The 27,751-nt window shown below is 43.3% G+C and overlaps 1 protein-coding gene across 3 annotated transcripts in view; it reads right to left on the reverse strand.

Annotated features, from left to right (window-relative positions):
- prkn (parkin RBR E3 ubiquitin protein ligase) overlaps nt 1-27,751 on the reverse strand; it is a 286,452-nt gene that overhangs the window by 140,576 nt on the left and 118,125 nt on the right. For all 3 annotated transcript variants that reach the window (XM_079842894.1, XM_079842895.1, XM_079842893.1), the window contains 3 exons: nt 11,498-11,581; nt 9,914-10,029; nt 2,629-2,765 (listed from right to left, as the gene is read on the reverse strand). In XM_079842894.1, coding sequence (XP_079699020.1) covers nt 2,629-2,765; nt 9,914-10,029; nt 11,498-11,581 — 337 coding nt within the window. The remainder of the gene's footprint in view (nt 1-2,628; nt 2,766-9,913; nt 10,030-11,497; nt 11,582-27,751) is intronic.

Genomic DNA, 27,751 nt, shown 5'->3' on the forward strand with positions numbered 1-27,751 from the left:
GACCCTCAGATTGCGAGCTACGGACGGGGCCTATGCCAAAGTACTTTATTGCTTGCTGGGTTGTTAATAAATGGATAATTGTCACAGTATTTATTCTCCCGAGTCTTTCTGGTAGAACTGAGGGATTTGAAATGTTGTAAAAGCGATGCGGAGATGATGGCATTTTTATTATTCGACAGGTGACAGATTAACTGCCATATGTATCTCTCTCTCTAGTTCATTGTAAAGCATTATCTATTGTGAAGATCATTTCATTATGGTTGTTGTAGCTGTGCTGGAGTTTATTTCACCGTGTACCGTGTCCTGGGCCTGAAATTAACACACGACCACGCGCCAAATACGGGTGAATTTTGCAATTGGCGGGTAACACTGTCAATCTACCGGCCACATTGGCAGGTAGCCAATAAGAATTGAGTGATTCGTTGGGCAGTTTGAGACGATGCGACTGCTGTTTCTGAACGTTCATGCGATCGGTTCATGCGATGACGCCCTTCTCTGACCACGTTTGGATGCGCTTTAGTCCAGTGCTTAGTATTAAACTGTTGGTGAGATGGGACGATTGCACAGATGTGTGTGCGTGTGGGTGTGCATGTTGGGAGTTGGAAACCAGTGAGAAAATGTCCCGTACCCGGTAACTTTACCAGTAATAATAATATTAATTTAGTTCTGTTTAACGGTTCCCGAACACTGTAACGAACAGCTGCCAGGACCTGTCTACGTGACTAAATCATCCATCAACACAGACGCGTAAATTTCAGGTGTGATGTGTTCACACACGAGCTGCGGTAGGGCTATATCTGTGGACACAGATTAGCAGCAGTCAGTATGACTGTCTGTGACACGGGAAATCAATTAATAAAAAGATTAAAAAATGCATATTATAAGAGTTATTATTTCTTATATTGATTTCGTTAATAACTTGACAGCCCTTAAATGTGTATTCTTACAAGTTAAAGAACAATGTTTGTGGGACTAGTGGATTGTTTGAAGGGGCAAGTGAAAGAGAATTTTACTAGACAGATTAAAACATCATTAACAAAAAACAACTATGGAATCACCAAAATGCAATTTTATTAATAAACTGACGGTAACAATGTTGCGTTGTTGACGCTCGCGCAGCCTCTCGAGGAGAAATCAATTAATTAACGTGAAGTCACTTACATTTTAGATGCCCTATTGAGTGTTTTTGTTCGATTTCAGCAGCGAAAATCGTTCCAAACAAAGATCATAGCAGAACCATAACGCATGCCACAGTGACAGTGTGTTACTGAATGATTCAGCGCTTTGAATGAATTGTTTGTATCAAAGATTCAATGACCTGTTCATAAACGATCATAAAAAAGCAGGCTTCATGTATTTTACAACACTTCAGCTTGTGATTCTTATCTAGTGGGGGTCATTTTTTAGGATTCTTTACCTAACTGAAGTCTCTGAGATCCTGACACCTGCACTTCTGGAGACTCCAGGTAGGTTGCAGCTCTGGAAAATGGTGGCGCTGGAGACTAAAGGGTTCCTGATGGTTTCACCCTTAATTCTTCAGCTTAATTCTTCATTCTTTTGCAGTTAACAGGTGTCTTTTCTCCGCCACATGTTTTTGTCTGACCCTGCTGACCCAACGAGCATTTGACTGTCCAATGGTCATGCCTTAACTGCAATGTCTAGTATTGCATTAGTATTGCATCCTTCTCATGGGCATTTAATGCTTTTTGACTTTTCAGTCTGAGTTAAATCTCTTTTTTGGCTCAATTTATCTGTAAAAGAAAACATGCCTAATAATTCTGCACACCTGAATATAAGGTGATTTTCATTTCCAGCCTTCATGAACAATTGTATATCACTTATACATTATTAAATACTAAATCAATAGTAGTTATTAGGATTACTGTGGTTTGGAATTGGTCAAATGTGCCAGGAAAAAAAATATGATCAGAAAATCAACGTGCCTAATAATTCTGCACTCCCTGTATTTGACACAGAAATACTCCACCTCATACGTCCAACTCATTTTTTGAAATTTTGGCCATGTTTAGCATGAGAATCAACTCTTTAACAGTGTAAATACGTCAGAATGCATGAAATAGCATTATTAATTAATAAAAAACATTTTTCATTTTTAGTTCATGTTAACTAGTGTAGTGAACTAATGTTAACAAACAGCAGATGCAGCCGAAGCAAAACCTAAGTACTTAGAGCAAAAAATGAGAAATACAAAAAAATATCAGCAAGAGAGGAGAATGGCAGCGAAACAATTGAAGGAGTGCAAGGGCAAGACAGCGGTAGATACAGAGAGATACAGCGTGTGAGAGATTGGTGGGGTGTTCTGCCTGATAGGGGGTCAATGCTTCTCCCCGGAGCCCCATTACCGGGTGGCATTAACGGATGTAGTGGGCCAACGGGGGCACGGCGAGGGCCCTGTGTGTGCGAATGTGTGCGTGAGAGAGTGAAGGAGAACAATTTGATAGTATCTCCTCTTCACTGCAGCCACCAACACACCACCATCAATCACTGCCAAACACAGCAGCCTGTGCACACAAACACACCAAATACAGAAACACACACACACACACACACGCACGCGCGCGCACACTAATAGCCATTCATGTCCAGGAACATTTAAGGTATGTTTACCTGCGCAGGGCAGGGAGTAGCCCACCAGCGGCTCCTGGATAAACTGCCGCTCATTGAGTCTGGTCACACAGTACAGGTGGAAGCAGTCCAGGCAGATCACGTGACGCTCAGCACATTGAAACACCAGCACTGGAGTCCTGGAAGACACAGAGAGGCATGAATCCCACTGACTGTGTACAGTTACACAACTTTGCATCATATTTAGGGGCCAAGCACTGAAGGTGCGGAGGCACCTATTGAAACCGTTAGATTTCTTATTATTATTCCGCCATTGAAGTCTATGGCAGCCCATAGAACCGTTTGCGGGAAAGTTTGGCACACGGATAGAGGACTGGCCCAACATTAACCACACCAATTTTGGAGTCTCTAAAACAATCTCTCTAGCGCCACCACCTGTCCAAAGTTTCACTCATGTTTATGTTAATAACTTTTGAAACCTAATGGATAGAAACTAAATTCTATTCTTTTTCCCTCTGATTCCTTGGCTCAAGCCAGTTCGATTGCACAATGTGACGTCATTTTCTGTCATGAAAATTTTCCCTGAAAAACTGAAAAAAACCTACTTTTGCGGACTTCTCCTAGGCCGTTGCTCCAATTTTCACAAAAATTGAACCAGATCATCTTCAGACCATGCTGACAAAAATTTACGGAATTCAAGTTGATTCGTCAAATCGTTTTTTGATAATCGCGCAAACAAATTTTACGTAGCGGTTGCAAAACACACTTAAGGCTATATCTCCGCAACGCTTCATTGTATTCAAACCAAACTTGGTACATGTCATCACAAGCATGACCTGAGGCAACCTGCAGCGTTTCGGCACAGCACCACCTACTGGTCCAGAGATAAGAAAAATGGCTATTTTTGCTTATAACTTCTGAACCGTCTGTCCAAAAATCATAAAAGTCTCATTACATTCAGGATGACATGCCGAGTCGACTGATATCCATTATAGCATATCTGCCATTTTGGCTGTCAGACATTTTTAATTATGTGCTAAAATGCTGTATTTTAGGAACGCATGAACGGATTGTCACGAAACTCGGTATGGGTCATCAGCACGATGCCCAGAAGAAGCCTGAGAAGTTTCTAAACAGCGCCACCTAGTGGACAATTTTTTGGGTGTGATTGACTTATTTTCATGGGAATTTTCATATTTTTTTGTCTCTTGAATCCTTGCCGAGTCCAACGATACCAGACTTGCCAGGTTTCGGCCTTTGGTTTGTGCAGCGTGGTAATTTAGCGCTTATAAAACGTTAGCTGATATCGCCGAAACCGCTAGTCAGATCGAGACGAAACAAGCATCAGAAGTTCGGAAACATAGGCCGATAACTGTACACTAATGCCCAAATGTCAAAATATTGATAGTAAGGGGTAGTAAAATCAAATCAAAGTCAGGTGTCACTCATTTTTTACGTGTTTTTTCATATAAATGTCTATAACTCCAAAAAGAAATTAGATATTTTCACCAAAATTGACACACACATGTATGGGCTCACTCCGATGACACACAAAAAAATTGTAGGATTGTGCCTCTCGGTGGCACTATAATAGAACAAAACATGACATTGGCTCTATACAACTCAATGTTTTAATGTGGGGTTTTAACATTTTTACTTAAAATTGTCTTCAAATGTCTTCACTCATTTTTCAGTTGGTCTGCTGCTAGCTTCCTTCTTTGCTTCTGTTGCGCTTGGCCCCGGTATTGCTGCTTGCAGCTATATTATAAAATTGCTTTTAAAGGGGACCCATGATGCAAAATTCCCTTTTTTCAACAAATGTCTGTCGGCAGTGTGTACACAACCACCCTATAATGGTAAAAAATCACCCTCTCCTCTTTTTTTAAACCATCATATAACAGAAAATCTCATTCATATTAACAGCATATATAGCAGTAGGTACTGTATATTACCCTGCTTTCACTTTAATACACAGATCTAATATACACGTGATTTCTTTACTTGCTGTTTATGTTCACAGACATAATCGGCTGTGTTTCTGCGAACTTTTTGTGTTTCTGAAATAACCTTGTGTGTATTTGAGAGTTTAAGCGCAATAACATGTGTAAGAGAACTTAGTTTAGTACTCACCAGACGCACTGTCTGACATCCAGCTTTCTGTGTGCGTGCTTCGCTCAGAAAACCATATATCTGAAGTTAAGATTGATATGGCTTTAAAACGTTAATAAACGTTGCACTTAGGTGCCCTTAGGGCGTGTCCGAATCCACTTTTACTAGTTTAACAACAGAAAAAACAGTCGTCGCACCAGGCGCATGGTCCAAAAGGGTTGCCCCTATTATAGTCATGGGTGTGTTTTGGGTGTGACGGGCAATAAACCAATCAGAATCTCATCTCCCATTCCCTTTAAATTCCCAGTTGCGCTTGCACCATGGCGGATTCGCTATTTACATGTGAGCGGAAAGACTGCACACTTCTCCAAAGAGGAATCATTTTATTTTTAATATTTAAAAATGTTTGTGTGCTGCTGCGCATCCCTGTGTGTGTAATAAGCAGAGTGTACGCACATTGTGCACCCGCTTATAGGCACATATTACTAACGTGCCGTTTAAATAATACCAAAAATACTGTGGTCTGACTTTAGACCAGGTTTTTGTTGGTCAATGGCGCAGTCATTTTCAGTTCCTCAAAATAGTAACACACCAACAATGCGCCTGAACACACCTGGTTTTCAGACCAGCACACCCATGGGTGAACAGATGGGCGCAAGTGCATTTGCTATATAAACAACATGGCGTGAAAAAGATAACTGCGTAGGGCTGAAGCTAGCAAAAAACACTTGCGTCGCATAGCTGGATTCAGAACGATGATCAAAACATACGTTGAGTAGATCAACAGTCCATCAACACCCCTAAAGCTTCCACAGTCGTTACCTCTTCATGAGTTCCACATTTCATTCTGTAACGTTAGGCAGTTTTCACTTATATGCTGTTGAATGTTTAATGACCACATTAGCTTACTTGCGCGTATGCAATCTTCTATCCGCTCCTGGTTTACGAAGATCCTTTTTTTTTTGCTTTATTTTGGATCTGGAGATGCTGTACAATTTCAGAAGATGAGCAACAGCGCCCCCTAACGTATTTCAGAGAAAACATGGATTGCCAGAAAAACGCGTCAATGGCAGGGACATTGTGTCGTTGTGTCACAGTTTTTGGGGTGAATTATGATCTGTACACAAGCGGCAACCTCCCGCAGTTTCTCTTGAAGCCAAAGCGGAAGTGACATATACTGATATTCAACGACTGGCCGCTAGGGACAGGCTCCAGAAGGGAGTAGAATCTCATTGAGCCCCATGTTAAAATGCCCAACTTTACAGCAGATTAAAACATGTTTACAGTCTGGTACAAATTGTGGTTTTGGTCAATACGGCTAATTTTGCCCTTTAGGACGACTGTGAGGGGGGTGAATTTTTTTAGAACTCATTCGTTTACATTATATAAAGCATTAAAGTTCTGCATAATTAAGGGCGTAGCCACTTCGAGTGACAGGTGGATTGCCATTTATCTGCTGTCTGTTAGTGATCGCGTCACTTCAGCTCCGCCCACGTCCCGCCTTTTTGTCCATTTTCTGTTATCCGGGAGTGACGCGCGATGACGCGCTGCCAAGATGGCAACTGCCATCTCGTCCATACTTTGCGCTTCAGAACGGCTCATAAGAATCCTATGGGTGACGTCACGGACACTATGTCCATATTTTTTTACAGTCTATGTCTGTACAGCTCTCATGAGATTCCCTGGAGAGGAACACTGATGAGGAGAGGGCTGCTGGGAGAGCGAGGGCGGGTAGGGAGCTTGTTTAGATATGTTGCTTGTTCAAAATCTTTGGAAAACCTACAAGACCCTTGTTACTTCAGTGTAGTAAGCAAAGAAACAACCTCTCTGAAATCTCATGACAATTTTCTTCCCCTGTCTCCAGGACTCCCCCTTCACTCTCAAACTCAGACTCACTTGACTGGAAGTCAACTTGCTAACACAGTGTTCCACCTCTCTGACCCCTTTCTCCCGCTTCTGTTGTAAGAGACTGTCCGCGTCCTTGTCGATGCCCTTTTAAACAAATGGAGGAGATTTGTGAGGAGGAAGAAGAGTGGAGTGGATGACGGTGGAAAAACAAAGCTCTACTCAGGAAGGTAATTGCGGCACTACTTCAATCAGTCCTTGATTTGAATGGTGGTTGTTGGTGATTGGGCTTCATTGTCTGGTTTCTCCAGGCGCTCGACCGCCCGCCTGCCCGACCCTCCACCCGAGAGCAGCAGGTAGGAGCGTTTCCGTGGGACCGCCCCACTAATAGCTGACCTTCATTGGCAGGATATACTTAGCGCTCACTCTTTCTGGAAAAATGGCCACTGTTGATTGAAAGGCCGAACAGCAGGAGGCATATGTAGGTTCAAGAGAAACTCTTGTCTTTCAGAATGTTTGTATCAATCTTTAGTTTACTTGTTCAATGTGTTACAGACATTTCAAACTGCAGGATGAATCAGAATTAAAAAACAAACAAACTGCTGTCAAACTTGCTTTGTTTAGAAAGGTACGTTTCGTATCTGGTTGTTGTCTTTTGCTTTGACATTTGATCAGTCTGATGGGCTATGAGTGAGTCTTACACAACGTGCTAACCAGGTGCCTATTAAAGGCACAGTATGTAAGATTTTTGGATTAAAATATCTAAAAACCACAAGAACAATGTTCGATTTATTTTGTTGACTTGTGTACTTACATTATCCCAAATGTTTTTAAGAATGTTTAAATACAGAGAAATAAGCAACTTATAAAAATGACATATAAAGTACTTAAATGGGTAAAAAAAAAAGTGACTTTTTGGCTGAAATTAACACAAAGAACACAAAGAACACAAATGAACACACAGCACTATCACTCATTCTGATAGTGCTGTGGTGAGTGGTAACTCCTTATTAGTCAGAGGCTCCCTGACTTAAAGTGGGCGGTAGCTTACCATGGGATCGGCTCCTCCCACTCTAGAATGAGGTCCCCGCCACCTGAGCATCATCACCTTTGCTCTGACTTATCACCGATAACTACCTCAAACTGTTTTTTTCTGCGAAGTCACATATAGCCACAAGTTTCTTTAGCAGGAGAAGTGGTTTATCGACTTCTGTCACTGCCTGGACAGTTTAAGATACCTTGGGTGGTCCTAACACTTATCAAGGGCTTCTCTCGTCCGGATCGCTCTTGATCAGAGGAGAGGCGATGCCAGTACATCTGAGAGAGAAAACAAATGCCTTAATTGGGCCCCAGCTCCATTGAATGGCCATTGACCTTCTTCTGCTCGGATACTAGAGAGAAGGTTCTCATAGGGCGCTTTCACACCTACCTTGTTTGGTCCGGATTTTCGGACTTTTCAGCTTGGTCCGAATCAAAATTACAGGTGTGAAACCTCCCCCGTACCACGGTCCAGAGCAAACAGATGACATTTGATCCCACGGAAAGAGGTAGTCTCGGTCCGGATCAAACTGAACAAAGGTTCAGTTCATTTCTAGTGTGAAAGCATTTTCTGTATAGTTCGTACTTTCAGACCATTTACAGGAAGTTCCTGTTTATTTTTAAATATTATAATGTTATCTACATTAATTATGAAAAGTGAAAAGATGCGCAATCTGTCAGAAGACAGAAGGTCAGAAATGATTTTGAAAGAAATTGTATATGATTTTGCTTAGAAAGCCTTTCTTTAATGTGAATTTCGTTTTGTATAAATTTTATCTTAATTTTAATCAACATTTCATCAGATAATTGCCTGAATTTAATAAATAAGAAGCAAATAGTCTATAGCAGACAATAAACGTGGGAGCGATCACATGCTTTGCACACAAACTGGAGCGCGTCTCAAATAAACCGAAACTCAGCGTATAGGCTACTTGTCTCACAAACATGAGAAATATGTGTATATAAAGCTTGAAATGTCCACTTTTAAACGTAACGAAAAGAAAATAGTCAAGCAATGCGCACTGTTCAATAGTGGCAACGATATACGTCCGTTCATTCATTCTTGTCAAAGACGCTGACGTCAGACGCACGTCCGTTTTACAAACCAATCAATGTCCAGATGCAGCCCACATAGATGATGACCAGTGGACGCATCATACATGTGTCATGTAAAGTTCTTTAGGGCGCTCGCATAATTGCAATGTGAAACCAAACCAAAACTAACCAAATGTATAAAATGTATCAAAACATGAACTTCTGAGGAGAAAATATTCAACAAAGGTGTTGACTTATGCTTTCAGACAAACCATGTGCAAATTCAAAGTAAAAACACCACACAGATATATAAAAACATTCACCACAGTTGGTCTTTAAATAATGAGTAGCTTGCAGCTTGACAAGCTAGAGTTTCAAAGCAGTGATGAGTTTCTATTATTGGCAGAGCTAAGCAGAATGATAAGACAAAATAGAAATAACTGGGATTGGCAACTGTGCCACTTCCAGAGCACATTTCAATATACATCGATCTGGATAATCTGCAAGCTTCAAGTTAAAAATATTATTGAAATTAAAATATTAAATATACTTTAAAACATTCAAATTTGTAAATAAAACATATATTACTGGAGTACGTTTTACAAGAAAATACGTTCACACTTTAGTTTAGGATCCAATTTTCACTATTAACTCTTCTTCTGCCTCAATAAACTCCTAATAACTGCTTATTAATAGTTAGTACGGTAGTTGTTAAGTTTAAGTATTGGGTCGGATTAAGGGACGTAGAATATGGTCATGAAAAAAAAACATTATTATATGTGCTTTAGAAGTACTAATAAACAGCCAATACCCTAGTAATATGCATGATAATAAGCAACTAGTTAATAGTGAGAATTGGACCCGAAACTAAAGTATTACTTTCTATTTCAACATTTCACATTTAATTTAATGTGTTCCTTGCCATTTCTTTGTTATTATTTGTGCAATTTACAGGCAATTCATTTACAAGCAAATAAATTCTATACAATTTTTTGTGCGGACATTAATTTGGGGACATTCAATGTGTTCATATGTTTATGGTTTCAGGGTTTTTTTATGGGTTTTAATCAATTCCCTAATAGAAACCAAGCAAAAACTAAATGTTTTGTAATCGTGGCTGGTTAGGACAAAAGCTTTTATCGTTTGTTGGTTTATCGCATCACGCCTGTTCGGGACATGCCGAGATTAAATGTTGTAATGAACTGTCTGATTGGCTCTTTGCAGTACAGCCTAAGAAACTCATTTCGACCTCTATGATGGGTTTAGCTAGAGACACATGGAAAAACAGAGAGCAACTCACACAACGTCAGTGCAGGCGATGCAGGGCACTCTGCGGGTGTTGGTCATTATCAAGTCCAGCGCTGCTGAAGTGTCATTATCGCAGGTGGGGTGGACAGCACATTTCAGGTAAAACTCCTACAAGATGCACAAATGAGATGTAATCATGTCATGCAAACCCCACTGTAGTGATTTTTATGTATTTGCAGCATGAGGGTAGTATTACTGGACCCAGCTGAGATAAAGCTACCAATTTAGTCCAGCCAGTGGACGGTCCTCTTTATCTGCCAAGCACTACAGCGCTAAATGGACAAAAAGGCACACTAAATATTGTGCCTCCATTGAAAATGTGGCTTTGTAAAATTAGTAAATTCGGATGTAGCATGCTTGGTAAAATGTAAGTGACTTACTATGTAATGATAAAAAGTGTAGACTAGCTATAAAAACATTTACTTAAAACAACTTGAAACTTGATGTTCATATGGAAATTTCAGGTTTGAATCCAACCAAGGCAACGTCCCTTTCCTCCATCTCTCACCACAATTTCCTGTCTTTATCAATAATAAACAACTTAAACCAATCTATTTTAGCTGTTTTTTGCTGGTCTCCCAGGTTTAAAGGAACACGTCTACTTTTGGGGACTTTAGCTTATTCACCGTATCCCCCAGAGTTAGATAAGTCCATACACACAATTCTCATCTCCGTGCCATAACTCTGTCTGACACACCCACCGCTAGCCTAGCTTAGCACAAAGACTGGAGGTAAACGGCTCCAGCTAGCCTACTGCTCAATAAGTGAGAAAATAACAAGGTCACATGAGACACAGCCATCTTCTAATCGTATACATACTGGGAACTATATTCTACTTCTGTGGAGTGATTTGCTCGCAGCACATGAGAAGCACCGTTGTTACTTCCGTCAACAAAACCAATGTGACTAGGTAGCTAGTAGCGAACGTGACTTCACACTCCACAGAAGTAGCAGTGCTTCGCCTTCTGAGAATATAGTTCCCAGTATGTATATGGTTAGAAGATGGCTGTGTCTCATGTGACCTTGTTATTTGTACACACTGTGACTATACACATCACAACATGTAAACTGGAAAATGTTGGCGTTATTTTGTCACTTATTGAGTAGTAGGCTAGCTGGAGCCGTTTACCTCCAGTCTTTGTGCTAAGCTAGGCTAGCGGTGGGTGCGTCAGACAGAGTTATGGCACGCACAGAGATGAGAATGGTATGTATGGACTTATCTAACTCTGGGGGATACGGTGAATAAGCTTAAGTCCCAAAAAGTCGGCGTGTTCCTTTAAAGTGTTTATTTTATTCAGGAAAGTGGCAAAATAATAATTGGTTACACTCTATTTCAAGGTGTCCGTGTTACAGTGTAATTATGCATTTAAGTACTGTGTAATAATAATTAACTACATATACTTATTATGGGGTTAGGATTAGGACTGGGGTTTGGATTAGGGTTAGTTGCATGTAATTATGCATCATTTATAGTTGTTATTATTACAGTAACTACATGTAACGTGTAACAAGGACACTGTAAAATAAAGTGTTACCAAATAATTAATATAATATGACAAGAATGTTGCTGTCTCACCGCTAGTCTACCATCACAGTCTTGTGACTGACATACTCCATGAATCCTGTTAGGGAGAAGGACGTCATCCCAGCAGCACGGCCCCTACAGACAACACATAAGATCACAGAGAAGACAGACATCAGTCACAGGAAGATGAGGAGGACTATGGTAATTGGACGACAAGTAAAGGGCAGGAATGTGATGAGGAATATAGAGTAAGAAAGAAGGGTCAAAAAAGAAGAGGATCAAAACTCGGAACATTGGCTTTTGCAAAACTCCAAAAATGTACCTATATATACAATTCACTGCAGTTTACATCTGAAATAGAGTGGTCAGATTATTGATTAATAAATACTTTTTTTTGTTTCTTGCACAATATTAGGTTATGACCTCAAAACACTTTTACCATAGGGCATGATTTGAAAACTAATACATTTTATATTTCAAGGAAAGTTGAAACAGGATCCAATTGCAGCAGTTTGTCTATATTTTAACAAAGAACTCAGGATACATAGAAAGCGGGACATAACCACTTAAACGCAACAATAACTGTTAAGCTAAACTTGAAATTGCACAAAAGAAAAAAAATCATTGTTAAATAAAGAAAAAAATCTATCAGATACAATGGCTGAATCCGAAATCGCCCCCTATAACCTCAAATAGGGCATTATTTGAGGGGACAGCCATTTGTAGTGGTGTCCAAAACCATAGTGGACATTATCAAGTGCCCTCATTCAATCCCACATTGCACAGCGATAACGAGTCTACAGTCGATGTACAGTCAACAGCTGTCCGAATTCACGTACTCTTTTTTTCATTCACTCCTTCAAGTGAACTGTATTAGTGGACTAACATAGGGAATAGTGATTGAGGGTTTAGGGGGCGATTTTGATTTTAGATTTGAGATCAGAATGAATGGACGCTTTTGGTTGTGAGCGCAAGAAGAAACAAGGAAGCTGATTGGCCATTGAAATGGCACATGTCACATAGAACCAGGCGTGTCTGTGATTACCAGCAGGCAGAGGGATCTTTGTTTGCTAAGTAGATGTGCTTCTCCTACCCAAGTTGGTGAGGAAGTTTGCAGCAATTGAGTTTGGAGTAAACCACATGCTGAGTTTGTTCAAGAACAGCTGGGAAAATCCACAATGTTTTCATCAACTTTAAGATGCTACTAGTAGGAAAAATATATTTTTTTAGTGACTACAGACTGTTTAAAAAGAAGGCTGTGTATGTCTTACAATTATTTTGTTAATGCTAGCGGTTTTAGCATTCAATATGCTAACTGGTCATGTGCAGTAAGTGCATTTGATTTAGTGCTAGGCCTACTGTTGAACCTCTATGTAAAATATACTTTGTGAGTGTTCTAGTAACTTTTGTTTGTGGTTTAAATTAGTTAAATATCCTTAAGTTATCTCATTGCTGTGTGTATTAATTCATATATTTGTATATGGTTTGTTTCTCTGTAGGTTATTAAGCTAAACATCTGAATTAAACACTGAAAATGAGCAAAAGAAGATCAAGTTGTTGCTGAAAGATTTTCATAAATTGTTTCAGTGATGAAGAATCAGATGTTTTGAGCTATTCCATGCACCCTCTGAAGTTGATTGAATCCTTTTTCAAGTTTGGGCAGACATTAAGGCTAAGAATCCCTTTATAACTTGACAATAACAGACAACTGAAATTAACTTAACACAGGGCTTAAATACTAAATAAAATAAGACTAGCAAGTTAATTGGTTGAACAGCAGGTGACAGGAATACAGCAATCAGACACACTGGGAAACTGGGTCAACTGAACAGGCACACAGGCAAACATAAACTGAAAACAATTACATCTAATTCAAAACAGAATACAAAACCGAGACATAACTCCCCTTCCCGGAAGGCGCAACCTCGCCCCAAAAGGAGTCCAACTGGGGAGGGAGGGCGGGTGTCCTGGAGTTGTGGCAGGTGACCGGGACAGTTTGGGAAGTCTAGGACTCCTCCAGGGCGACACCGGCAATACAGGAGCGAGGGAGGCGGCTGTAGCTCAGAGAGCCAGGGAGGCGCCGATAGCTTATACCCCTTTTCCACCAAGGCAGTGCTAGAGCTAGTTCAGAGCCAGGGCTAGTCCCAGTTCATAGTTGGTTCGACTGAGGAGCCTTCTAAGAACTGTTTGCTTTTCCACATGCTGAGAGCCACAACAGAGCCATGTCTTACGTCACTGTATACGTCTCATCTTTCTCAGCAACGCTAGCAAGACAGCGGCAGTGTTGCCAAGTCTGCGGGTTTCCAGCGGAATTGGGCTACTTCATCACTGTTGCCGCGGGCTGTTTTTCTTGTCCACGGGTTGAAGCGACCCCAATTATGTGATATTTAGCCCCGGGAATGCAAATTTTAGTAGGCAACAATGCCAAAAAAACACATTTTGGCCCCAAATGTGATTTTTACCGGGGAAGCCCCCCTGAAACGCGTTTGGGCTTGTTTTGAGTGGCAATTGGGCGGGTTTTGTTGTGAAAACCTGGCAACCCTGTGCAGCGGGAAACACAAACACACCAGGCTTGTTCGAGATGCATCGGCGCTGCGCAGACCGATCCACGTATGATATAAAAAAAAACGCATGACTGAATCAAAAGCATAGGGAGTCGTATGCTCTCGCTGGACTTGTTGTCATACAGTGATCGGTCTGCACAGCACCGCTGCGAACAAGCATTCCATCAGCAATGCAAGCGTTGCGTTACTATTGATTCACATGGCTTTACGATCCTACATCGGCATCAAAACACAACGAAAACACAGCGAATCCAACGCATTCATGCAGTTCGCCCCGTAATTTGTATAGACGGAGATTACAAACGAGCAGCAGCTGTTAGCTCCATTAGCTGCTTTTTCAACAATGGCGGATCTCAAGTTTGTGTTGGTCTTGTTGACCCCGCCCCCAGCGCCTGACGTAATCGGCTCTTACTTCTAGCCCGGTTCTAGCCCAGCAATGTTCTAGTGCTACTTAAGAACCACTTTTCCTTGCTCGGAGCTGGGGCTTTGGGTGTGGAAACACAAGGAACCGATTTGAAACTAGGCTCTGGCTCCGATCTAGCTCTAGCACTGCCTTGGTGGAAAAGGGGTATTAGAGAGCCAAGGAGGTGCCTGTAGCTCAGGGAGCCAGGGAGGTGATGGCAGTTCAGGGAGCCAGGGAGATGCAGGCATATTAGGGAGCCATAGAGACGCCAGTAGCTCAGGGAGACAGGGAGGTTCAGCCTCTATGGCCTTGACAAGGGATATGTAGCCCCACAAAGAGCTATGGGGTTGAGCTGGAGTGGACTCTAGAGTGGGCTCATGGACTGTAGTAGACTCTGGAGTCGACTCAGGGGCTGGAGTCAACATTGGACTGTACTCAGGAGCTGGTGTAATGTGTGTGTGGACTCTGGAATTTCTATCACTGGAGTGGACTCTGGGAGTTCTCTCATTGGAATGGACTCTGGAATTTCTCTCATTGGAACAGACTCTGGGATTTCTCTCAATGGAACGAATCTTGAATTTCTCTCACTGAAAAGGACTCAGAAATTTCTCTCACTGGAACAGACTCGGGAATCTCATTGGAATGGTGGCTGGCATGCAGGTTTTCTCCTCACTCTCGCCAGTGGTAAAGGGGGAATCATTGCATAGGAGTACCCAGTCCACGTACTCCCTTAATGTCCCTCGAGGTCCGTCTCCAAGCAGGCACGCTCTGGTCTCTGAAATTGAGGACTGCCCGGAAAAACACACACACACAGGCTGGTGTCATCATAATAGATGATATGCAATTCTAGGAATGCCTGTGTGTGTCTCTCGAGGGACTGGTTCCCCTGTGAGAGGAGGATAATCTTTGCTGCTAGATCCAGATAGTTTGGTCTGTTATTCTGTCACAAGTGGTTGAAAGGTAAGTTAAAACAGGATCCAATTGCAGCAGTTTTCAGGCTTTATTTGAAGAACTCGGGATACATAAAACGTGGGACAGAACAACCACTTCAATGCAACAATAACAGACTACTGAACTGAACTAAACACAGGGCTTAAATACACAATGACTAACAAGTTAACTGATTGAACAACAGATGACAGGAATACAGTAATCACACACTGGGAAACTGGATCAACTGAACGGCCACAAACATGGCAAACATGAACTGAACACAATGAAATCTGATGACAAACAGAATACAAAACAAACAGTCAGTTCCATATGGCTTTTCTGACATAGTATGATGTGGTGATGTGTGATGTGGAGCACTCAAATATGAGTCACATGAAACACAAATAACGATAAGAGAGCTCAAATAGAAGCAAGCTAAAATAACATGTTTGCTTCAGAAAAGCTCACGTTTGCTTTTGTTAACATTATCAGTTAGGTTTATGGTAGGGTTTAGTGAAGGAGGCACAATATTTTTGATTGTGATACAGCATTAACCTTTTAGCCACACTTACCAGACATTTCATTTCCGAACTGCTGCGATATGAGCAACAACCAACAACCAGATTCACATTCAACTGTTTGAGATAAAAAAAGCACACGCTTTTAGCGCCTCTCAGTTAAGGTGACCAGACGTCCCCGTTTTTGGTATTCTGTCCCCTGGAGCTGTCACAACTGGAGCTGTCCCTGAAAATGTTCCCGTTTTACAGCTTGTTCAAAACAACCCGCAAATACATTGCAAAAAAAAGGCAGACCAACATACAGCATAGGATCAATCGTGTACGGAATATTTTCACCAACAGATGGTGCTGTGAGCTACGCTGACTCTACTACGCTTCTACTACTTCATGAAGGACGTAACCAAGATCAGAGTGCCATTATCGTCAAATTTCAAAATAAATAACTTTATCGCTTTCCGGGTAATAACATACTAACTATTCATGTTAAATTAAAGTAATACTGTTTGTATGTGCTTTAAAACAGAGCCTCAACAGGGTGCGGGATTGCTTTGCACAATTTTATACGTCCCCAAATGTTTTGTGTCACAAGTAATTTCTACACATCTTAACTATAAAAAAACTAAACAATTACACTTGCAACAAATACATTTGCAGAATACACATTCTTTCTGCTTAAAATAAGCCTAAAATGCGAAATATCAAGACCAAGAGTCATAAGAGTCATTTTCAAGCACACAGTCATGTAATGTGTTTTTGTAAAGTTTTAATTTTGTTATAATATTGTTTTGAACTATAATATTGCTTTTTTAACAATTAAAAAAAAATCAAAAACATTCAAAAATGTATTGTCCCCGTGTCAGGACACAGACGGAGGCAGAAAGACATTACAAGGTGAGTTGAGTGTTGATATTTATTTAACAGTGACACGAGTCCAGGCAAACAAGGGATGCAGGTATGATGAGAACTAGCACTTCAAAGTCACTTAGCTGGAGGATTCTTGAGGAAGGTAACAGGATGATGGGAAACACAAGGACACCAGGAACAGGAGACGAAGAAGACGTAGGAAGGAATTCTCTGGTAAGGAGTCCAGGTAAGAGTAATGAGACCAGACAATGGTGTGCAGGGAGAGTGTGCTTTTGTAGTGTCTTTGATGATGTGGTGCAGATGCAGGTGATCAGTACTCTGGGGATTGTGAACGAGTTGGTGGAGCGTGGAGATCTGGTGACGATGCCTGTGCGTTGGTGGGCGTAGGCTGTGACTTTGTGACACCCCGTTTTTTTAAAGATAATAACAAACGAGATTTCAGTGATATTTTGACCACAAAAATAAGAAATGTCCCCGGTTTCCATTTAAGAAATCTGGTCACCCTACTCTCAATGGACAGTTGCGAAGTTGCAAAGAAAATATAATTTTACTGAAATGTCGCCACAGACACGCTTTTCCAATGAACCTGGGTAGAAAACCTAAGACCTTTTCCTATTTAGCACCTCAGGAACAGTCTTCCTAGCATTGTTCGGGATGCAGACAGACTCTGTCAGTTTAAATCTAGAATAAAACACATCTCTTTACTATGGCATACACATAGAACATTATCAATTTATATTATTCAAATCAGTTAAATGTTTGTTAGGCTGCCTTAACTCGGTCTGCCGGAACCGGGAACACTTCCCATAACACCTGATGTACTCATTACCAGTGATGGGAATAACGGCATTATAGATAAACGGCGTTACTAACAGAATTATTTTTTTCAGTAACGAGTAATCAAATGAATGACTGTTTCTCCCATTACAACGCCGTTAGCATTACTGAGAATAAAATGCGGCATTAATATAGCTAATTGAGCTCACTGAAGCGGTTTTCATCCTGATAGGCTCTCTGTCAGTCAGACCTGCAACGTTTTATTTTCTCTGGTTGGTTGGTGTGTGTGTGCATGTGTGTGCGTGCGGGCCTGCATGCATGCCATGCGTGTTGGGGGGTGGGTGGGGTGGATACACTCAACTGATGATGATTGGTGGGTGGGAGACAAGGTTGAGGTTGATAGGTTGAGTTCACACACACACACACACACACACACACACACACACACACACACACACACACACACACACACAAAAATTCTTAACTAATGTTGTAAACTATGGGAGTCAGTTGATACTACATTAGCCTACTAATATTGAAGGTACAAATGAACAGATTTGTATACAAACACTTAAATGACACTATATTATTATATATATAAAAAACATAATTAAGTTATAATAAATTTACAATTACATAATCATAATTCTACTCCAATTAGATTTTTGAAATATAAACATTTAAACAACTGGCTGCATAAAAACTTGCCAGATTTCTTCATACATGCATGCATTAAATATTGAAGAACATGGACAATGAATATCCAATGTAATGTAGTGCATATAATTGGCAAAATACTCCTCTCTAGAGTAAATTTTTCTAGCTGACTAACGAGTTTATGGACACTGGATATGGTTTTTCTGAGGAAAATGTGACGTTACATGACATTTACTAGCCGTTTTACTTACATCTTTCTGCGGTTGAAACACTGATTGATTTCGGTAAGTTGTCCTGTTTCTTTTAACACACTTTCAGAAGCTCCTTCATGTTTATTTTGCGCTGTTACTGGTATTAAGGCGGAAGCGAAGAGCCGTTCATGTTTGCTCCACACTGCCGGTTCTCTTGAGCTGAGCTGCGGCAGAGCGATCTCGCACCACAGCACCAAAACGGTATTTATGTTTTGGAATTTCGTAAAAAAATAAACGTAATTTGAAATCTGAGACTTTGTTCCATATCAATAGTAATAAAGCACAAATATTATAGCGATTTATTGGATGGGAGGCGTGCTACAATGTTTATTTCATTCATTAACTGAAAACAGGATGACTAATCGATTCTTGGGATTTAAGAATCGATATTGTTTTGTAAAAGTGAGAATCGATTAAAATCGAGAAATCAATATTTTTTTACCCAGCCCTAATGTTTATGTAACGTGCAACTTATGCCCAGGAAGAAAGAGTCTCTCAATGTCGGTGGCAAGTAATTCTAATCTAATGAAGCCTCACATCATCATATGCCGCCACAAAATGAGTGGCTAAAAACCCAGGTGATAACGTGAGCTCCACTACCTTAGTAGTAGGCCTACTGATAATATTTACAATAATGTATTGAATTTGATAGGTGTCTCTCACATTGTCCCACAGCAACATTACAATAGTGTACATTAATGTACGTTTTATAATAATAATTTATTCTATTTAGTGTCCAATTCATTAATTTAACATATTTAATATTGGGGGCATCCAAGTTATTTGACATATTTGAACATTTGAAGAAAAAAAAAAAGTAACAGTAGTTACTACTAGTTACTAACTCAGTTACTATTTGTAAGAAGTAACTAGTAACTATAACTAATTACTTTTTAAAAGTATCATAAAAATAATGGCATCTACGCTAATGTTAGGCCCCGTCCACACGGAGACGTGTGTAGCTGTATACGTAAATATTTTGTACCGTATAAGCGTTTCGTCCACACGGATCCGGCGTTATGGGAGCATGAAACCGATATTTTTTGAAACCGGGTTCCAGAGTGGATAAATCTGAAGCTGACCCCCTTGCGTTTTTATGTGTACAGCCAATCCGTATATTTTGTGAAACGGTGATGTCATCACACCACATCCGGCACGGTAAAGACTAGAAGGGATACAGCTACGGTCACGCACACATCAATACTGCGTCATTTAATTACTGTATTTGCATTATTGTAAGAGTTGGGGTAGGCGTTAATAAAACACAATCTGGTAAGTAGCAAATTTATTTATTGTTATTTTATTGTGAGATTTTGCCTCACTTCCAACCATTGCTGTACCCCTTCTAGCTACAACTCGTTTTCTCAGTTTTTAGTGCATTTCTGTGGCAGAATTTCAGTGCAGCATAATGGTCTGGCATGTATACTACATCGTTTTGAGTCGTTTTCATTGCTCTCATGTGTACGTAGATATTCACAGATACAAAAAGATTGGATAGGGAAAGCTCTGGCTTCGTGTGGATGTGGCCTTAGCCTCTCTGTTTATCCCAAGGTTTACTGCAGTCAGCCGGATCCGGGCCGTATCCAGACCAGATGGCGGACCTGCGCCTAGACATGACCAACGCATCCCTGAAGTGTCAGCAGACACCGAGTCAATTAGACTCCCCCCTGTATATTGTCTCATCGACACGACATCCTCAATAAACCCGTCTCTGGTGTGATGACTCCGATCTTTCGAATATTCCAATCTAATATGAATTCTAATTTGTAATGTTGCCAGAATCGAAATCATACACTGTTTGTTTGTTGGCCAGAGGAGAACTGACACCCCAACTGAGCCTGGTTTCTCCCAAGGTTTATTTTCTCTATTCTATCACCTGATGGAGTTTTGGTTCCTTGCCACCGTCGTCTCTGTTGCCTTTGGCTTGCTCAGTTGGGGACACTAAATATTCAAATATATTACTGATCCGCCCGCATTGACACTATATGATAATTTAAATGAGCCGGATGACATCACTGTTTTCTCCAGAGCGGCTGTACAGACAAATCAAATTCTGTTGCATTATTTTCCTGTTAAACACTGTGAATTGGCATTGTAAAAAGCGCTATATAAATAAAGGTGACTTGACTTGACCTTGAAATGCAAACTCTAGCTTGCTCTAGCTCTGATTACTCAAATAAAATATTATTGTCTAGACTCTAGAGGAAGTATTTCACCAAAAAAAGTAAAAATTCTGTTATATACATATTGTCATGTCATTCCAAACTGTTTTTTCCCATTGAATCAGAGACGTTTTGAAGAATCTTTATGTAGAACCTTTACATGCACATACAAGGACAGTTGCTCCTAAAACAACCAAAAAACAAGATTCCAAAATGACCTTTTTGTAAGTATCTACTGAAAAATAGCAATCCAGGTTAAATAATAATTATAGATAATAAATATATAACAATTATAGAAATTCTCATTTTTAGAGTGGACTATCCCTTTAAAAACCACCAGCGCCATATCACACTCTTTATACCTGCCACCTCCGTCACACACTCTTCCTTGTCCTTCTGCCAGATTAAGACACTCTCTCCATCCATAATTGTTTTGGGACAACACCCCCCCCCCACCACCACCAACCCGCTTGACTCCGACCGTGCCTGATTAGCATAAGCATTTAAACATTCTGACAGGGCCCTTAATAAGCAAGAGAAAAGGTTAAGAAAATCATTACTCGCCCACAGGGGGAGCGGGAGGGGGTGATGGGAAAGGAAGGGCGGAGGGATGAAACAGCCGTGCCGTGGTGGAAGAGCCCGGAGATTACACGAAGACACCTGCTTAGAGACAGCAAGGAAAGGTCACACAGACCCCCGACGCGCCGGCTCAAAACAAACGCGCACGCTCGCCACTGAGAGTGTAAATGATTAATGAGAAAAACGGCGATGAATTATTCAACAACACACCTCCCGCATTGTTCACATCAGTCTCACCTCCCCACCCTCTCAGGACGCTTTCTTTTTTTTCCTCCATGGAAGAGAATCAACATTGCAGTCCCACAAAGCCTTAATTACATTATTGTTTAACAAACAGGGCTGTGTCTGTGAGCCAGCTGTGAGGATTCTACTTCCTGTATCCAGCAGAGACACATCTGATACACACAGACCCTAGTCAAAGCGCCTGATTGGTCGACTGCAGTTGCGTTCCCCACACTCAATTATAGACATTTGAAGTCAATGAAAATGCAAACATGACACACATACAGAGAAAACAGAACTGAAGCACACACAGCAAATATGCAAATGTTTGAGCACATGGAGGAAACGCAGTACTAATCACAGTGACATCAAATCGTGGCTTAGGCCTATATAAGAAACCATCTTTGGTTTAACCATCAACTCTAGTTAGACTTTAAGCACATTCCACTTCTACAGTACACTTTGATGTCATATTTTAAAGCATTAAAATCCCTTGAGAAACATTCCATGTTTTTGTTTGTGAGACCTATTAGATATGTTTGATAAACTATATTAAAGTTGCCAAGAAATCAAAATGGAAGTTTTTTGTCTTTTCTTACTGTTATCTATAAGCTTGCAAAATAAAGACAACATTCGCATTTAGGATATAAGCATTCACAGTCTCTCACTTCCGCCAATATGGATCAATGATTTTGATGATATCACTCTGCACTTCAGCTTCTCATCAAATTTTCTGTCCAATCAAATGTTCTGTTCATAATTTTTATGGACAGAATTTCTAGGCGCAGCCAAGGGCCGGAGAGTGTCCGGTTTGGGGACCACACGATTTCGTCACTGCTTTTTGCGGATGATGTTGTCGTGTTGGCTTCCTCGAGCCAGGACCTTCAGCGTGTACTGGGACGGTTTGCGGCCGAGTGTGAAGCGGCTGGGATGAGAATCAGCACCTCCAAGTCCGAGGCCATGGTTCTCAGTCGGAAAAGGGTGGCTTGCCCGCTTCAGGTGGGTGGAGAGTTCCTGCCTCAAGTGGAGGAGTTCAGGTATCTTGGGGTCTTGTTCACGAGTGAGGGAAGGATGGAACGGGAGATTGACAGACGGATCGGTGCAGCTTCTGCAGTAATGCGGTCAATGTACCGGTCTGTCGTGGTAAAGAAGGAGCTGACTGCAAGGCAAAGCTCTCGATTTACCGGTCGATCTACTTTCCTACTCTCACCTATGGTCATGAGCTGTGGGTCATGACCGAAAGGACAAGATCCCGGATACAGGCGACCGAAATGAGCTTTCTCCGCAGGGTGGCTGGGATAGAGATAGGGTGAGGAGCTCGGTCACTCGGGAGGAACTCGGAGTAGAGCCGCTGCTCCTCCACATCGAGAGGAGCCAGCTGAGGTGGCTCAGGCTTCTATTTCGGATGCCTCCTGGACGCCTTCCCAGGGAGGTGTTCCAGGCACGTCCCACCGGGAGGAGGCCCCGGGGAAGACCTAGGACATGCTGGAGGGACTATGTCTCCCGGCTGGGCTGGGAACGCCTCGGGGTTCCCCCGGAAGAGCTGGAGGAAGTGGCTAGAGAGAGGGAAGGATCAAATGTTCTCTAGAATCTGAAGCCCCACCCCCTATATAATAAATAGAAGCTGAAGCTGAATTCGGTCACTTGTTCACGCATTTACTATTTTCTACATGGTGAATGGCACATAGTGCACTATATAGGGCATAGGGAACGATTCAGAAAGTGCAATATATAGGGGATAGGGAACAAACAGACAGTGTAAATATGCTTTTCATTGGGGCTAATGAAGTCTGGTTTTTCAAGTCAGTGTCAGACGAAGCACTGCAGCTCCAGTCCAGAGACACGAAAGTACAGAGCTGATCATATGCGACCAGAAAACGCATTGGACCCATTTGAATTCTGCAAAGATTGCTATATTTTAAAGCGATACGGAGGAGATTTAACATTAAATGAGATGTATAATAATCAAAATAAAAAACCAATCAATCGGACGTACAGTGGGGAGAACAAGTATTTGATACACTGCTGATTTTGCAGGTTTTCCTACTTACAAAGCATGTAGAAGTCTGTAATTTTTATCATAGGTACTCTTCAACTGTGAGAGATGGAATCTAAAGCAAAAATCCAGAAAATCACATTGTATGATTTGCATTTTATTGCATGACATAAGTATTTTATCACCTATGAACCAGTAAGAATTCCGGCTCTCACAGACCTGTTAGTTTTTCTTTAAGAAGCCCTCCTGTTCTCTACTCATTACCTGTATTAACTGCACTTGTTTGAACTCGTTACCTGTATAAAAGACACCTGTCCACACACTCAATAAAACAGACTCCAACCTCTCCACAATGGCCAAGACCAAAGAGCTGTGTAAGGACATCAGGAATAAAAATGTAGACCTGAACAAGGCTGGGATGGGCTACAGGACAATAGGCATGCAGCTTGGTGAGAAGGCAACAACTGTTGGCGCAATTATTAGAAAATGGAAGAAGTTCAAGATGACGGTCAATCTCCCTTGGTCTGGGGCAGCATGCAAGATTTCACCTTGTGGGGCATCAATGATCATTAGGAAGGTGAGGGATCAGCCCAGAACTACACAGCAGGACCTGGTCAATGACCTGAAGAGAACTGGGACCACAGACTCAAAGAAAACCATTAGTAACACACTACGCCTTCATGGATTAAAATCCTGCAGCGCACACAAGGTCCCCCTGCTCAAGCCAGCGCATGTCCAGGCCCGTCCTAAGTTTGCCAATGACCATCTGGATGATCCAGAGGAGGAATGGAAGAAGGTCATGTGGTCTGATGAGACCAAAATAGAGCCTTTTGGTCTAAACTCCACTCGCCGTGTTCAGAAGAAGAAGGATGGGTTCAACCCCAAGAACACCATCCCAACCGTGAAGCATGGAGGTGGAAACATCATTCTTTGGGGACAGGACGACTGCATCGTATTGAGGGGAGGATGAATGGGGCCATATATCACCAGATCTTGTCCAACAACCTCCTTCCCTCAGTAAGAGCATTGAAGATGGGTCGTGCCTGGGTCTTCCAGCATAACAACGACCCGAAACACAGCCAGGGCAACTAAGGAGTAGCTCCGTAAGAAGCATCTCAAGGTCCTGGAGTGGCCAAGCCAGTCTCCAGACCTGAACCCAATAGAACATTTCTGGAGGGAGCTGAAACCCTGTATTGCCCAGCGACAGCCCCGAAACCTGAAGGATCTGGAGAAGGTCTGTATGGAGGAGTGGGCCAAAATCCCTGCTACAGTGTGTGCAAACCTGGTCAAGAACTACAGTAAACGTATGATCTCTGTAATTGCAAACAAAGGTTTCTCTACCACTCTACTCTACTCCTCCTTGAACTGCCACCTTAACGTGGTGGAGGGGTTTGAGTACCCGAATGAACCTAGGAGCTATGTTGTCCGGGGCTATATGCCCCTGGTAGGGTCTCCCACGGCAAACAGGTCCTAGGGGACGGGTCAGACTAAGAGCAGTTCAAAAAACCCTTATGATGACCAAAAAAATGAGGACCGTGATGTCGCCCGGTACGGCGCAGCCGGGGCCCCACCCTGGAGCCAGGCCTGGGGTTGGGGCTCGTATGCGAGCGCCTGGTGGCCGGGCCTTCCCCCGCGGGGTCCGGCCGGGCTCAGCCCAAAGGAGCGACGTGGGGACACCTTCCTGTGGGCCCACCACTCACAGAAGGGACCATAAGGGGCCGGTGCAGAGAAGATCGGGCAGCAGTCGAAGGCAGGAGCCTAGACAACCCAATCCCTGGACACGGAAACTGGCTCTTGGGACATGGAATGTCACCTCACTGGCGGGGAAGGAGCCTGAGATTGTGCGTGAGGTTGAGAGGTTCCGACTAGAGATAGTCGGAATCACCTCTACGCATGGCTTGGGCTCTGGAACCACACGAGAGAGAGGATGGACTCTTCACCACTCCGGAGTTGCCCATGGTGAGAGGCGGCGGGCTGGTGTGGGTTTGCTTATAGCCCCCCAGCTCTGCCCCCATGTGTTTACCCCGGTGAACGAAAGGGTTGTTTCCCTGCGGCTTCGGCTCAGGGATAGGTCTCTCACTGTTGTTTGTGCCTACGGGCCGAACGATAGTGCAGAGTACCCGGCCTTCTTGGGGTCTCTGGGAGGGGTGCTGGAAAGTGCTCCGACTGGGGACTCCATCGTTCTACTGGGGGACTTCAACGCCCACGTGGGCAATGACAGTGACACCTGGAGGGGCGTGATTGGGAGGAACGGCCCCCCTGATCTGAACCCGAGTGGTGTTCTGTTATTGGACTTCTGTGCTAGTTACTGTTTGTCCATAACGAACACCATGTTCAGGCATAAGAGTGTCCATCAGTGCACATGGCACCAGGACACTCTAGGTCGTAGGTCAATGATCGACTTTGTGGTCGTTTCATCTGACCTGCGGCCGTATGTCTTGGACACTCGGGTGAAGAGAGGGGCGGAGCTTTCAACTGATCACCACCTGGTGGTGAGTTGGATCCGATGGCGGGGGAGGAAGCTGGACAGACCTGGCAGACCCAAACGTACTGTGAGGGTCTGCTGGGAACGTTTGGCCGAGCCCCCTGTCAGAGAGATCTTCAACTCCCACCTCCGGCAGAACTTCGACCGGATCCCGAGGGAGGCTGGAGATATTGAGTCCGAATGGACCATGTTCTCCAGCTTCATTGTCAAAGCGGCCGCTCGGAGCTGTGGCCGTAAGGTCTCCGGTGCATGTCGAGGCGGCAATCCCCGAACCCGGTGGTGGACACCGGAAGTAAGGGATGCCGTCAAGCTGAAGAAGGAGTCCTATCGGGCCTGGTTGGCTTGTGGGACTCCTGAGGCAGCTGACATGTACGGGCAGGCTAAGCGGACTGCAGCCCGGGTGGTTGTGGAGGCAAAAACTCGGGCCTGGGAGGAGTTCGGTGAGGCCATGGAAAAGGACTATCGGCTGGCCTCGAAGAGATTCTGGCAAACCGTCCGGCGCCTCAGGAGGGGGAAGCAGTGCCCTACCAACGCTGTTTACAGTGGCGATGGGCGGCTGTTGACCTCAACTGGGGATGTCGTCGGACGGTGGAAGGAATACTTCGAGGATCTCCTCAATCCCGCCATCACGCCTTCCATTGAGGAAGCAGAGGCTGGGGGCTCAGAGGAGGACTCGTCCATCACCCAAGCTGAAGTCACAGAGGTGGTCAAGAAACTCCTCGGTGGCAAGGCACCGGGGGTGGATGAGATCTGCCCTGAGTACCTCAAGTCTCTGGATGTTGTGGGGCTGTCTTGGCTGACACGCCTCTGCAGCATCGCGGGGACAGTGCCTCTGGGATGGCAGACCGGGGTGGTGGTCCCTCTTTTTAAGAAGGGGGACCGGAGGGTGTGTTCCAAATACAGGGGGATCACACTTCTCAGCCTCCCCGGGAAAGTCTATGCCAGGGTACTGGAGAGGAGAATACGGCCGATAGTAGAACCTCGGATTCAGGAGGAACAGTCTGGTTTTCGTCCGGGCCGTGGTACACTGGACCAGCTCTATACCCTCTACAGGGTGCTGGAGGGTTCATGGGAGTTTGCCCAACCAGTCCACATGTGTTTTGTGGATTTGGAGAAGGCATTCGACTGTGTCCCTCGCGGCATCCTGTGGAGGGTGCTCGGGGAGTATGGGGTCCGGGGTCCTTTGCTAAGGGCTGTCCGGTCCCTGTATGACCGAAGCAGGAGTTTGGTCCGCAGTAAGTCAGACTTGTTCCCGGTGCATGTTGGACTCCGGCAGGGCTGCCCTTTGTCGCCGGTTCTGTTCATAATTTTTATGGACAGAATTTCTAGGCGCAGCCAGGGGCCGGAGGGTGTCAGGTTTGGGGACCACGCGGTTTCGTCTCTGCTCTTTGCGGATGACGTTGTCGTGTTGGCCCCTTCTAACCAGGACCTTCAGCATGCACTGGGACGGTTTGCAGCCGAGTGTGAAGCGGCTGGGATGAGGATCAGCACCTCCAAATCCGAGGCCATGGTCCTCAGTCGGAAAAGGGTGGTTTGCCCTCTTCAGGTTGGTGGAGAGTTCCTGCCTCAAGTGGAGGAGTTCAAGTATCTAGGGGTCTTGTTCACGAGTGAGGGGAGGATGGAACGGGAGATTGACAGACGGATCGGTGCAGCTTCTGCAGTAATGCGGTCGATGTACCGGTCTGTTGTGGTGAAGAAAGAGCGAAGCCGTAAGGCGAAGCTCTCGATTTACCGGTCAATCTACGTTCCTACTCTCACCTATGGTCATGAGCTTTGGGTCATGACCGAAAGGACAAGATCCCGGATACAGGCGGCCGAAATGAGCTTTCTGCGCAGGGTGGCTGGGCGCTCCCTTAGGGATAGGGTGAGAAGCTCAGTCACTCGGGAGGAACTC

This window comes from Gobio gobio (assembly GCF_949357685.1).
Source record: "Gobio gobio genome assembly, chromosome: 18".
NCBI lineage: Eukaryota > Metazoa > Chordata > Actinopteri > Cypriniformes > Gobionidae > Gobio > Gobio gobio.